Source organism: Lipophrys pholis, assembly GCF_963383615.2.
Source record: "Lipophrys pholis genome assembly, chromosome: 21".
Taxonomy (NCBI): domain Eukaryota; kingdom Metazoa; phylum Chordata; class Actinopteri; order Blenniiformes; family Blenniidae; genus Lipophrys; species Lipophrys pholis.
The window spans coordinates 3,832,791-3,848,075 of NC_137649.1; the positions used below are offsets into that span (position 1 = coordinate 3,832,791).

Below are 15,285 nucleotides of genomic sequence, written 5' to 3' on the forward strand. Positions count from 1 at the left end.
TGACATCTGTCCAGAGAGGAAACTCAGTTTTGGACCGTTCCTGTTTTCTCTGTCCTCTGTGAGATCAGGCGTTCTGATAGCGGCCTCTCATCAATCATTACTCACACACACACACACACACACACACACACACACACACACACACACACACACACACACACACACACACACACACACACACACACACACACACACACCGAAACACCAGCAGATTCAGCATCTCTGACTCATGTGTCAAGAAGGAGCTGACGTTCAACCCCAGTCTGAGGGAGGAGAAGGGAGGAGAAGGGAGGCCCACATGAGCGACCACGCACCGCCGTGTCACCGCCATTTCTGTGGATGTGCTCTCCGCAGTGTTCCCAGCAGTTCTCACAGTTATCTCACACACACACAGTGACACACACAGAGACACACACAGAGACACACACAGAGACACACACAGAGACACACACAGTGACACACACAGAGACACACACAGAGACACACACACAGACACACACAGACACACACACACGGAGACACACACCAAGGAAACCAGCCTCCTTACGTATGCAGAGCGTGTCTCCAGGAAGAAAAGCTCTCACCGTGGCACAGGTTATCAGTGAGCAAGCTGCAGACAATGGCTCATCCACTCTGTGCATACAGATAACCTGTTTCTGAATGCAACACTTTGAAGGTTTGACAAAATATGTGCGACTTGTCCTCAGTTGATAAGCACAAAAAAAAAAAAAAAAAGAGGGAAAAAACTGCACCGGATAATGCATTACTCACACACACACACACACACACACACACACACACACACACACACACACACACACACACACACACACACACACACACACACACACACACACACACACACACACACACACACACACACACACACACACACACACACACACACACACACACACACACTCTGGGGTTTTATTTCTTGGTTTTCAGAGCTGAAGTTGAAGTTTGTTAGCTCAGTACCTGGCTATCAACTTATCACTAAATCCATCAAGTTATCTATGTGAGTTGATGAGTATTAGTTTGAATGTCTGAACTGCTTACCTACCTACTGTATCTACCTGTCCGACCAACCAACTGACCGACTAACCAACCGACAAACAGACTGACCTACTGTACCTACCTATCCGACCAACCGACCAACTAACCAACTGACCAACCAACTTACCGACCTCTCTCAGTATGCATCCATCCATTTGTTAGTCCGTTCGTCCGTCCGTCTGTCTGTCTAATCTATCTGTAGTTTGCCAGCGAGCAAGTTAGTTATATATTTATGCAATCTGTCTATCTTGATTAATTGATGCTTGTCTATCTGTAAAAGATCTATCTGGTCATGCTGTTCGCTGAGTGTGTGGGTTAAACCACTGCACAGAACAATGAAACCACATTGAAGTTTTCAATTAAACTTGTATGTATAATTTGAAAGTTATATAGGTTATTTGAGGCTTTAGACTTTTCTCTGTTTCTGCGTAGGATCCACAGTGAGAGTGAAAAGTGAGAGTGAGTGTAAACTGTTGTGTTGTTGGACTGTAGGACTTAGCAGAGCCGTGTGGTATTCCGCACCCGCTGACTAAAGCTGAATTAAGACACAACGACAGCAGAACACTCCTCCGATGTTTCTCCATAGCTGCCTGAGAAAAAGGGAGACATGTTGGTCGACTGGAGCCGGTTTAGTTCCATTTTAAGCTCATAAATAACCAATTAAAAAATACCTAAACTTACACGCCTACTTACCACTCCTGAATTTACATACATTATCTCTATCATTGTCATTGTATGGACACAAATATAAAGAATTAAGGGAACTATATCAGTATTTACTATATGAATGGACACACATATCTGTTAAACAACTTGGTTTGGAATTATGACATTTCCCAGATGATGTCATGCCTCTTTAGCCATTTCTATATTTAAAACAGCACAGTCATCAATCCCACTTTCTGATTGGCCAATGTCTAACACACGCAGAGTGACAGCCTCTTTTATAAACTTGTTATATAGGGTCAAAAGTGTACTGGAAAACATAAAGGATTGGATTAAGTGGTATTATGATAATGATGATGGAAATCTGTGGTGGGATGTATTTGTTTATATAGTTTAGATGTTTAGATTTCAGGGATTTATTCTTTAGTTTTTATGTAATTATTACATTGTAAGAATTTAATAAAGTATTTCTATTCTATCCTATTGTAATTTTTTTGAATAATTTTCAAGATTCAAGATATTTATTGTCATATGTACAGTTAAATAGACATTTACACTGTGCATTGAGAAGCTTACTTGGCTGGTCCCAAACTATAATTAACTAAGAATAAAAAAAAACAACGAACAGATACATAGGTTATTAAATACATTAACAAAAAGTAAAACAAATAAGAATAAAGCACAATATAAAGAAAGACAAAAGCAGCAGCAGCAAGCAGCAATGTGAAGTGGTGGGAATATGTGTTGCAGTATGCATTTTGATGTATTTGTGACATTATATTGTTTGTGAACCTTGTTCAGTTACTATAGTTACTATATGAATGGAAGCACGTTTTTGTCGAACAGCTTGATTTGGAATTACGACGTTCCCCGATGACGTCATGCCTCCTTCACCCTTGCTATATTTAGAACAGCACAGTCATCAATCGCACGTTCCGGTGCGCCAATGGTTAAAGGAGGCGCGCGTTCGCGCGCGCGCTCACGCCAGGCGTCTGCGCGCAGAGCTGCCTTGCGACCGCGCAGAGAGGAAGGGAGGGGGGAGCAGATCAGACGGCAGGTCGCTCCGAGAGAGACGCACCAAGTCCCGGAGACACAAAGCAGCTTCGCACCGGAATCGCCTTCTTCTTCCTTCTCCGGTGGACTTACGCCCTGAACGGGAGGAGGATTGCTTTTATTCCACAGCAGCGACGCGCGGGCGGAACGGGTCACTGAAAGGCAGTTCACCATGTCGGGGAGCAGGGAGGAGGAGAGGAGGAAACTGGCCGACATCATCAACCACTGGAACGCCAACCGGCTCGACCTGTTCGAGATCAGCCGGCCCACAGAGGTGAGCGGAGCCGCCCCAGGGTGGCAGGAGAGGCCGTGGACCCGCAATGGCCCTCTCTCCTAGATATGGAGCGGCGGGAAAGGGGAGGCAGGACGGGAACAGCCGCCGCCGGCTGACACTTGTGTTTGGGGGCGAGTGGACGCTGTGGTGGGCAGCGTTGGTCGCGCTGGAGGGAACCGACGCCGGACTCCATTGGAAAAAACCTCCCGCTTTACGATGTCGTAGTAGGCTCACGTCGCTCAACCTGCACGCAGTTAACGCCGAAACAAAACAGCGCGTTTCTTCCGCGACCAACGCGAGCCATTATTTAACAGCTGTGAAAGGAAAATCATCCATTTCCGAGCTAATTAGACCTTCCACTTGCTGGCTGCCGCCCACAGCTCTGTTTGTGGAAAACGGGTAACGTGAATCCCTGAAACTAGTTACCCTGCTTAAACTAGAGCTTTCTGCCTTTCATTAAACAAGCCGAATTGAAGCTAAAAACGTATTATTTCGAGAACATACATTAAATGCTAACGTCAGGTATAAATACGTGTAAAAGGACACGAATAACACCGATTTGACAGATTTTGAATGGAGGTCAGCGTCCAACACAAACACTAGCCTGGCTAGCTAGCTAGTTAGCTCGCTCGTTACCTGTAGCGCAGATACAAACGCTTCCATTGCGTAGAATTGACTATCTAGTTGAATTGCTGCTGCTAATTAAAGATAGAGTTGCCCTACCACCGCCTTGGGTTTTGTCTGTGTGTGTAGCGGGGCTTGTTGTGCTCACCCAGGCCGGCCTGATGCCGCTGTGAGCGGCCATCATTTGACCCTGCAGCATCTTGAGCTGTGATTAAACTGGCCGTCTGGACCCGGCCTCGGCTTGTTTACCAATAACGCCATGGGATAAGTGTCTCCTGCAAGCCACAGCAGCTCAGGCTTTTAAATCATGGTGGATCGCTTTAGCTTTTTGGCATGAGAGCTACACATTTCGAATTAGCTAGGATTATTTAATCCAGAGGTGGAAAGAGGACTGGAAGCTACTGTAATCAAAGCTGTATGATATAACCCATCCGTCCATCTTCTACACCAGTGATTCATTATCTTTATCTTGAGTGACCCAAAGAGCCCCTGGTCCGGACTAGAGTTGGTCTCAGGGATAGTTCGCTTCTTTTGAGCAGATGTGAAAGCTCACCTGGACTCTGATCTGGATCATAGAGCTAAACTCTGGTGACCCTGACAACATGGGTCTCTGTTCACTTACAAGTGTACTGAGGTTTGGTCCAAGGACAGTGGCCGTTTGTCAGTGTGCGTACTTATCCATACTTGCTTTCTCGCTTATTTGTGAATAGACATCTGTCGGAGACCAAGTACTGATCCAATTTAAAGTACGTATCTTGCAGAGTACGCCTGAAATATGTATAGCCCCGATTTGGACTGCCCACATTATAGGGGATGCATAAACACCAGGCTTTTGTGGACTTGGGAAGCCAAATTACCCGTAATGCATTTTGCAAGAAATTCCAAAAATCTGTACTTCCCAGTACGCACTCAGAATTGAGAAACGGCCAGTATGAGCGTATCAGGGACTGTTCCGCAGACCAAGAGAGTGCACATTATGTAGAGTGCAGTACATTCTGGGTAGTTGACAAACAAAGCTATCAGTACGAATCTGAAGAAGTAGACACGAAGCATAAAGGAAAAGTTGGAAAATCTATCAGTCGATGTAGAGTAGTGAAGAAGGCGGCGATTGATATCTGGTCTGAAGACTATATAACATGGTTGCTTGTCGCTAGACATTAGCCACGAGCTGACTAAAGGGGCGGGATTTACTCTTTTGTTCCGACTATTCAATGAGCCGGATTTCTACTTCTTGGTGCTTTTCTTCCTCTGTGGTCATTATTAATTTTGAGCTATGGTGCCTCCAAACGAGCAGCTGTTGTAATTGTGGGACGTTGTCTTGGCGTTTTGTCTGCTCCCGAACGTGCAGCGTGAAAGCAAACATAATGAAATGATGGTGTAATATTCTGAAACAGGTCTGCAACCTTTATGACTAAAAGAGCCATTTTTGTGAAATTGTAGGCATTGTGAACGACGGGGGTATGTGTCAGGCAAAGAACGTGGAAGCGGGAGGATTTACAGCCGATGAACTATTTCAATATTGTGGGCAAGTCCAGAGTCACTACCAGTCGGCAGACGGCTGCGTTGTTGGTCCTCCTTATGAGACCCCTTCCTCAAATGTTTGGTACCTCAATGGAGGGGTGACAAATAATGTAACGGGTCATCACAACAGTCCCGCCCCATTCTGTCCCGGCACGAACAGTGCGGTGGGACCGCGGCTCATGGGTTTGTAGTGTTAACATTGATTAAACAGCCAGCCAAACTTTTTTGAGAGCCAGGAAAGCGAGCAGCCTTTCTCCTTTAATGACTTCTTGCTGTTCCACTACCTCCTACTCAGCCTTACTCGACTTGACTCTCGACTTAACTGGTGACTTCTGCCACAAGCCATTAGCAGCAGCTGATGTTAAAATAAGACAAACGGTACAAAACTTTTAATTTTGATTGAAATGTGGTTAAACGGCATTCTCCAGGACAGCTAAGGGATTTTGGTCGGGTTTTTAACAGGTGGAGGAAGCCGGTCAGCAGTTAACAGGTAAAGCAGTTAATCCAAAACACCGTGGCTCGGAGACCTCTTAATACTCGTAGCGGGTCCCTCCGTTGAGCTCTCTCTGAATCCTCTGGTCAGCCACCAGACAGAAAATGCCTGCACATTGTTGCTGCTCCACGGGGTTTATTTTTGTGCATCTATCTCTGTTGGTGAGCGTTTTTGTTGTGATCGGTTTAAAAAATGACGGGGTGAATGAGCCGCCTTCTGACTCATCAGTGGCCTGCCGTCTGCCGACGTCACATGTTCTACTCGCCTAAGCTCGCTTGGTACCTTGGCTGTGTAGACACCACGAAAGTATGTGGTAGTGGGGACTAACGTGTAGTAGAAAAGCGTCAACAGTGAGTAGAGTCGAGTCGAGTAAGGCTGAGGAGGAATTAATGGAAAAGCACCATAAGTCACTCACAGACAAACAGAGTGAAACTAAAAAAAAAAAAGAGAGGACACAAAATCTCTGTTGCACAGCTACAAAACTCTGGAACACAGGTAAACATCACAATAATACACAGTGTGCCATTAAAAACTTGCAGGATATGCAGATGAACATAGCGAAAGCTAGCACATAGCAACAACTGTGGCATTATCCCCGATGGCTGTAACAGTCTTTTGACTGTGATCACGTGAAAGTTTGAGCCAGAGCCGAGCATGTGCACCCCACTCCACTTCGTGATTGGCCAATTCCACCCCTCTAAACGGTGGTACCACTAAAAGTAATTATATGGTTGTGATGAGGGCACGACTCTGATGTAGTGTGTCAAGTTTGATGCCGATCAAGCAACGTTGAGGTCATTTACATTGCACTTCCTGGTACATCACGAGAGTGGCCAAGTACACGACCTCAAATGGCGTCATGACTGAAACTCCTCATATGATTGTGATGAAGGCTGGTCTTTGATGCAACATGTCAACTTTGAGGCCAATCTGACCATGTACAGGCTATTTACATTGCACTTCCTGTTTGACGCCAATCAAGCGATGTTAAGGCCCTTTCCACGTCACCTCCTGTTTTTACACTACACTTGCTCTTTCATGGCAAAACTTACATTTTTGCCCTCGTCCTCAGATATTATGGTGCAATTTTGATACGATTTGCTCACCAATCTCTATTCCATCACCATGACAATTTTCAGGTCATTTGGAAGGACCCCCTCGGACTAATTCTCACGAGGAAAGCCTTTTTTCCAGTCACATGTGAGAGTTTTCCAAATTATCACATTTTTCCCGGGCCTGGTGACTGTGCAAAGTGCCGCAAAAAGTTATCAACGTTTAGGCCCTTAAAAATGCATTTTCCAAAAATTAAGAAAGTATAAGAGTTAATATTAATCTTTACAATTTTAATATGTTCCTGTGCACTGTCAGTGCACGGACCCTAATTAAAACACAACTAACACTTTTTTTACAAGGTGCAATAATAGTCGTATAGCCGAAGGAAGGAAGGACTTAGACATTGTAATGATTTTTTTCTCTTTTCTAAAAAAAATTCTAACTTTGTTTCCCCTTCTAGAAATGGTCAATTCAGCAATTGTTCCCCATTTTAGTTATTGCCTTTTTTTTTTTTTTTTTTTTTAAAAAGTCTTACACCAAGAGATAAATGTCTGACTCTGTGTGTAAGTAGAATAAAATACGAACGAATGAGGGCAGGATACACTTTGACAGATCTCCAGTCCATCACAGGGCAAACGCACAGAGACAGACAACCACACAACTGTGGTTGTGACCACCGTTTTTAAACGTTTCATGAATATACCAGCCGGGCCTATTTGTGTGAAGATTGCATGTTCTCAATGTTGGTGTGTGTGAGTTTCTTCCTGGTACTTCGGTTTCCTCCCACGGTCAAAAAAAGGCATGTGAGGTTAATTAGTGACCCAAAGGTAGCTTTACCTCAACGTTTTCAAGTGAAAACTGACATATATTTCTTGTGCTTTGGGGGGCTGTTTAGATGACGAGGTTCTGAGCCACTGAAAAGGCAACTTTTTGAAAATGGTCCCATTCTGTCTCCATGGAAACGGGAGAAAAGGCATCTTTACTGAAATGCTGCCACTTCCTATGAGCACCACAGCCATAGTAACTCATAGTTGTGCACATGCTCAGTAGATGGACGATCAGAAAAATGTTTCCTCCGTCGCGTCATGACTCCCAGTCCATATTCTCCTGGGAATTGGTAGTTTTATATCCGACAGTCACTATAATAATCCAATTTGGTCTTCTGTCCATACGATTGTTCCTGTACTCCCATTGTTGGTGTTTATAGCGTATTTATAAAAATGGTGCGTTTTCTCTTGAATTTTTGTTGCTTAAACGGACCCATAAAGAGGCTATAAATCTAACTTGATCATTGGTAGTGTTCATGTTTTTCTGAATGAAACTCCATACAACAATTACGGATTACATTTTTAGGAAAATATGAATAAATCTCCACTAACCCTAACCCTCCATTAGCAAGTTAAGACAGACGCCGTCCATCAGTCTAATCTCTCCCCTCCGTGTCGCATCTCGTGCAATTAAACCTTTTGGCCGTGTTGGTGTCAGCTGTGGTGTTTTTAGGCAGGCGGCCCACCAGGCGGCCCACCCCCCACCCACCACATCTCCTTGGATAAGGGTAGAAGAGCGAGGGGGGGGACAAGTTCCCCCACCTCTCCTTGTCTCAAGTTCCTCCTCCTCTCCTTGAGCCGATTAATGTTCCAGGATTGAATCTGGCCAGCCGTTGGCCACAGTTGTGTACACACACACACACACACACACACACACACACACACACACACACACACACACACACACTGTGAGGTGTGTTCAACCACCAGTAGAACTGTTCTCGCCTGTCCTTTTCATTGCCGCTGCTGAAGCTTCGCTCTCAGTGGAGTCCAGTAAAACCTGATTAAACTGAAGCAGATGCGCGGCCGTCCTCTCAGCCCCCCCCCCCCCCCCCCCCCCCATCCACATATGTCAGCTGGTGGAGTCCCCAAGCTGCACGAGTGTCCTTCAAATTGTCTAGACGACTCCCCGAATGTAGTCGCACATAAGTTTTCCTGTGCTGGGAGCACAAGTGTAAAGTTGGATGTACAATTTAAGGTCTGTTTTTTTAGCATTTGTGACACAGAATTTGATGATAAATAATGTTAAAATGTGCAGATCTGAGCTGAACCTCCTTCTGAGAGCAGTGAGATCATTCGTGTGATTAGATTAGCAATGGCTGGCTGATTAGTCTGGAGCAAAGGTTCTCAAACATTTTAATCTCGAAAAACCCAAACTGAACAAGTCCTGCTGTTGGACTTATGGGGGGGGGGTGGGCATCATAACATAACAGGGACTGGCATCATGTGGTGGGCTTCATTTGGGTACGGTTATTCAGATACAATCACGGCAACTGTTTGTTTTATTGGGATGTATAAATTGTGGGAATGTTTACTTTGCTCTAGGCTTCAGGCTCTGTTATAACAGAGACTGTAGGACAGTAATGCTCAACCTGCTCTAGTCGGCTTTTACAAGGGTCCTCAAGAGGTCATTCATGCTGGATCCCTTTCGGGTCCCCCACAGTCGAGCGCTGTTGACACGACAAAGTTTCAAGTGAAATGTTGCGTTTTCGTTTCAGAAAAGTTTCCCGTTTACACGCCAACATTTTTAAAACCATGGAGAATGGGAAACAGCAGAAACACTAAAAACGATGGATTGAGCTTGTTGGGCCTCTAGTGAATGTTTGTTTTTGTTATGAAACCACACACATGCAGCAGAGAAGAATACGCACTAAACATCGACAGTGGGAATACACAGACATTGTAGTGGACATACGACCTAGTTGGATTGTCATATTGTGTAATTATGCAATATATGGGTTTCAGTTCCTCAAAATAGCCAAGTATCTATGCCACAGGAGGCATGGCCGTCAATGGGCCTCTTTAACCTGTGACAGACTCATCTGATTATTGCTAGCTGATGCAGAGTTTTTGAGGATTTGTCTGAGATTTAAATGTTTGAACCTCATTTCAGTTTGATCGTCTGCTGGACAGTTAACTCAGTAATTGATATTTTGAAGTACTATGAAATATTTCCAGGTGCCAAACCCTGACGTTTACGACGATCTACCGAAAACGGAATCATTCTTTAAGTTTTCAGAGAAGTTTCGCATAGACGAGTGAACAGTGTGCTTAGAAAAAGTTGCATTCTGGAAGCTGCTTTTATAAAAGGTTGATTTCAGAACCCGTTTAGACGACAACGTTTCAAGTGAAAATGCAGGTTTGAGTTTTTGTTTCAGAAAATTTTCACCTTTACACAACAATTTGAAACAGAAACAACAACAACATAGGAAACAGACCCCAAAACGTTACTAAAGTTTTCAGATTTCACCTGAAAATGTTGTCGTGGCTCCAAAGCCATTGCTGTGTGAATGAACCACCGAAACGGTTTATGGTTTGTGAACATTGTAGTGTCGCGCTCTGGATGGGCCTCTATTCCTTCGATCGCCAATCGACGCGCCTCTACTCATCACATGGCAGTGACAGGTTGGCAAACAGCAACTAGTACTGGTTAAGCCAGTCTTGTCAATAACTAGCCTGGTGTTGACGCTCATTGTGTTGAAGCTTCTTTGAACAGGGTCTTTTTGAAGTTCTGAGCCAAGGTCACTTCTGGTGTCGGCGCAATGTTCCTCAGACGAGTGCTGAGTCACTTACATCAGGTCGACCCGATCGAGGAGCGACGAGGCGAGGCAGAATCAGATGAGTTAAAACTTTACCGCTTGATTTGTGTGGAGCAGGTATGACGGTTTTAAAGCTCCTCCATTTATCCTGACTGGAGGAAATTTCTCAGTTTTTAAAAAAATATATATATAACTGAGAAACCCAGGAGAGGCTGAAGTAGTACTACGGATGCACCGATTCATGTTTTTTCACCTGCGATCCCGATACCAGAATTTGGATATCTGCCGATACCGATACTATTCCGATACCAGAGCTCTGTTTGCTTTGATATTATTATTATCATTCTTGTTGATTTTAAATGAGGCTGTAATAAACTCTTGTCTTCAGGCAAGTATGAAATGTACGTATGTATGCATGTATTCTCTGAAACGGCAACTTGAGGTTAGTATAAGGAAGAAGAGGAAGCAGTATAAACTATTTTTGTTCAATTTTGACAATGTGGGGGTCTGCGTGACGTCATCTCATAATAAACTTGTTATATCTTTAAAACCCCCAATCACTATATTAATCCCTGGGGAAATTCTTTAGCAACGCAGCACAAATGATTGGGACTATTTTCACGGAGGTTTGCGTGGAGTAGGGTGCAGCTTCATGGAGGTGTAAATCGTGATTTTGACGCATGCATCTGGATTCAACCTTCCAGACGTTAAAAGCTTGTGTGTTGAAAAGTTCCGGTGGAGTTTGATATAAGTCGAATTTTAGAACCAGATATGAAGATCCACTATAAAAAAAAATGTTTTGAAAAATTATCATTAAATATGAGCTGGAAAACTTTCAGTCTAAATGCGTCCATAAGTGATCCTTTAGTGGGGTGTTGATGGAGGAAGCATTAGATCTAAAATAAGATGGTTAAAAGAAACAAAAGCCTTAAATAGATTTTATGGAACTTTTAAGTTTCAGCAGTGCTGGAAAAAAGAATCTGAGATAACGTCATGGTGCGTTCTTTTACTGTCATTAGACCAGAGTGACATTAACCCACAGAACCGTAAATAAAGTATGATAGAGGAAAACGGCTGAAAATACAGGTTTCTTGACATCTCTTAGCCACACAGCCGCCGGTTAGGGTTCGCTGGATGTCTGGAATATCTTCAAACTGAATGTCCTGAAATGGTCTGAGTGAAACCTGCAGATGACAAAGCAATTAGCCCGAATGTCAGCTTCAGCTGCCTGTAATTGCAGTCACATGTCAGGGTGAAGTATAACGTGAGCTCATCAGATGTTTGCCCTCAGTTTCAGAGCTTTTCTATCAACTGTTTTTTCTCCCCTGAAGACCACCTCAGTTTTTCATCCTATTACAGTAAAGACAAAAACTGACGGACCCACGCATTCTGATGAACATATGAGCATCTCTTTTTACAACAGTGGTGCTCTGAGTCACAGAAAATGGCTTCCAAAGTGGAACTTTTAAGAAATGCTCTGACTCCGTCTCCATGTAAATGGAGGCAATCGCCCCTTTTTGAAAACGCTTCATCTTTATGGAAACGGGTAAAACTTTACTTTTTGAAAATGTTTCTCCTCTATGGAAATGGAACAAACTCAACTATTTGAAAATGGTTAGTCTCAGTGGAAGCGGAAAAAACACAACTTTTGTGAAACTGTCCTACTGCGTATGCGCACCACAGCCATATTAAATAGTTCTTCTGCACATGCTCAGTAGATGGCCAATAAGAACAATGTTTGCAGCCATCATTTTCAAAACGTTGCCTTGTGAAGGTGAGTGAAATTGGAAAAACAATGCGTTTTCACTTGAAACGTGTAAACGGGGCGCCGAGGCCTTTCAATGGAAACTCGTTTTGCTCGCTATTCTAGAATTTGAGTTTCATAGTTTTCTTTAATTTACAGTTTTAATTTGAAATCCTTGGTTGTGACCTTTAGCATCGCCAGAGCCAGGTTGGGAAACATTGGTGTGAAAATGTAATTGATTAATATCAGTAATTGCTTAATGTCTAGTGATTAAACTACAGAAGTGTTGTGCTCTTGTATTCCCATCGTCACCCCTCGTCTTGCATCGAGAAAGGTTTCGAGGCTGTAAGAATTGCTGGTGGTTTGGGGCTACAGGTTTGTAGCAGGAGTGTCCAGTGGTTTTCTCACATCGTAGAACTTTGACTGTCCAATCGGGAACCGGTGCGATTTAGCTTTTCTCTAGTTAAAAAAAAAAAAAAAAAAAGTAGCCAGACAATGAAGTCATGACATTTTTGTCTTTGTTCAGTGCCACAAGCTTCCCGTGGCTTCATTTGAGCTTGGTTGCACACGAAACCACAAAAAAACATGGCAGCACCTCTTTGTTTTTTGTTAGGTTAGTCATTTTCTCGTTGTACTCGTATCCACCTTTTTCCTCTCCGGCTCGGATGGGAAGTACGGCGTGTAAGCAGACTTGCCATGACATCAGTGGCCGGCACCTCCCTTACCCTGCAGCTCAGGAAGCGGGAAACGGGTCGGGAAGTGTGTGTTTTGGGGAGATAGTGTATTTCCTGTTGTCGAGGTGGAATGACTGTAGTTCTCAGAGCGAGGTCTGATTTTCTTTCATTTCCAGATGTCATGAGAGAGCTTTCCACAACAGTTTCCATACTGTTTGTTACCACACAAAGAAATCAGCCCTCATATGTGTTAATATTATTATTGGCCGTTTCTATTGTGATTTCTTAAAATTAGACTTTAACTGAGAGATTTTAACCAGTTTCACCCGATAAGTCACTTGGTGCTTTGAAAAACTTGTGTTTTTCTTTTAAGTCAAATGTCTGTCTACATTACCTATAGAATCGGATATCTAAAGCAATTTCAACATGTTCATTGGGAAGTCTTTGCTGAAACTGACAGATTTTACCTGAAATATCCCATATATGTTAATATAATAACATGTTAAGAGTGCAGCACAGCTTTGCTCATTAAAGACCATTTTTAAGATGCCTTTCAGCTTTTTTATTGTTAATGTTTGCTTGACCAAAAGTATGAGCCTTCATAATCTTCAGTTGAAGGACAACACAAGGTCTGAAAGATGAAAGTATGTAAATTGTGTGCTTTAAGACATATATAATATTATAAATCAGTAGTTCTCAATGGGACTGCACAGTGTATGTAACCAGATTGCTGTGTTTCCATGCACTGTGCCATGATGCTCCAGTGTTATTTAATGTGGCCAATCAGATCGAGCATTCCTGCTCCAAATGCCCGCCCACAAGGTAGATTTGCTGAGTTAGCAAAGTGTAAATTAGGAGCAAAACACAAAGACAAAACATACTATGGAAGTTCCTCTCATTACGCTTTCCTGATATCGTGCAGCTTTCAACACTTTCTGGAGGAGACCTAAGAAACTGCCTGTAGCTTCTACTTTACAAGTGTCTTACTTTAATTACTGGTGGAAGTGGGTGCAACCTCCAGTGTTTGGCCTCACTGTAATGTTTTGGTAAAATCAAGAATTGGAGAGGGAGTCCGCAGACGTTCTCACAGGCAACCATGAAGGCTGCAAGTTGGAGAAAAGAAGGAGTTGGGGACCACAGAACCGTCCACAATGTTTATATTATTTAGACTGTGGTGTTTGGCTTTGTTCTGTAAGGAATATGTATGAAGAATCTTTAGCTTGAAAAGATTTTCACTCTTCAAGTTTGATTTAGACTGACAGCAAATCTCTGTATGAAGGAGCCGCCAAGATTAGACATAATTACATGTGGCTAGATCTTCTGCATATGTAGGAGTGGTATTGGAGCTTCAACAAAGATTTAAACATCTACCGTTTCTTTTTGGATATTGTTTTATGTCCATCAAACACGAAGTGAATGTTGTTGTTTTTTTTTATTACAATTATGATTCAAACTTCCGTTGCGCATTGGGCGTCTGTTTACGTAACAATGGAGCTCAGAACCACTGAAAGTGTGACTTTTCCAAAACGCTCCGTCTCTGCGTAGACAGCGAAAATGCTGCTACTGTGCATGCGCACCCTGGCCATAGTAAATAGTTCTCCTGCACATGCCCAGTATTTGGCCAATCAGAACAGTGTTTCCTCCAGAGTGTCATGACTCCCGGTCCATATTCTTCTGAGACTTAGTCATTTTTCTCCCCTGAAGACCACCTCGGTTTTTCATCGCAATATTACAGGGAACCCAATTAGTGATGGACCCTTGCAGCTGCTGAATGTAACTGAAAAGTTACTTGTAGTCCAACCCAGTTACATTTAAAAACAAGTAATCAGTAAAATAACCAAGTTACTTTTTAAAGGAGTAACTAGTAATCAGATTACTTTTTTCAAGATAACTGTGGCAACACTGATCTTGATTCATCTGTGATATGTGAGGCCCAGTTTACACGATTATGTTTTCACATAAAAAAAACTTTTGTTGAGTTTTGGTGTCCGTTTACCTGACGGGTGTTTTGAGTTACTCTAAATGCAACTTTTTGAAAACGACCCCCAAGGTGGATCTTGTTGAAAACACTCTGACTCGGTCTCCGTAAAACACAACTTTTATGAAACTCTAAACTGCTAGGCTACTGTTCATCCGTAGTAAATAGTTCTTCTGCACATGCTCAGCAGATGGACATTAACAACAATGGCAGCTCCATTGGTGTCATGTTAACTATATATATTTCAGTGTTTCTGCTGCTTCCATGGAAATGGACATTGTTTTCAAAACGTTGCCGTACAAACGTTTGTGAAATGAAAATGCAAAAACAATGCGTTATCACTTGAACTGTTGCGGCGTGAGCGGGGCCTTATTGTCTTCACTTTAGCATAATTCTTAAGCTGATGAATCTGTTTCACAGAGTAAGTTGATCTGTGATTGATATATTGAGTTCATAAAGTAGAATTTTAAGTAATGTGGCTTAGCAGTATGAAGGTACATTAAATACTCCGTGAAAACACGCCGTCAGTTCTTGCCTCGGTGCACGCCATGTTGATGACTTTC

The 15,285-nt window shown here is 43.0% G+C and overlaps 1 protein-coding gene across 5 annotated transcripts in view; it reads left to right on the forward strand.

The window, feature by feature from the left end:
• Positions 1–2,743: 2,743 nt before the first annotated feature.
• afdna (afadin, adherens junction formation factor a) overlaps positions 2,744–15,285 on the forward strand; it is a 127,311-nt gene continuing 114,769 nt past the window's right edge. For 3 of the 5 annotated variants that reach the window (XM_080491364.1, XM_080491367.1, XM_080491366.1), the window contains exon 1: positions 2,783–3,049. In XM_080491364.1, the coding sequence (XP_080347490.1) occupies positions 2,948–3,049 (102 nt within the window). In that variant the 5' untranslated portion in view covers positions 2,783–2,947. Of the gene's footprint in view, positions 3,050–15,285 lie in introns of all 5 variants that reach the window. The other 2 variants (XM_080491363.1, XM_080491365.1) reach the window with 2 other exon arrangements.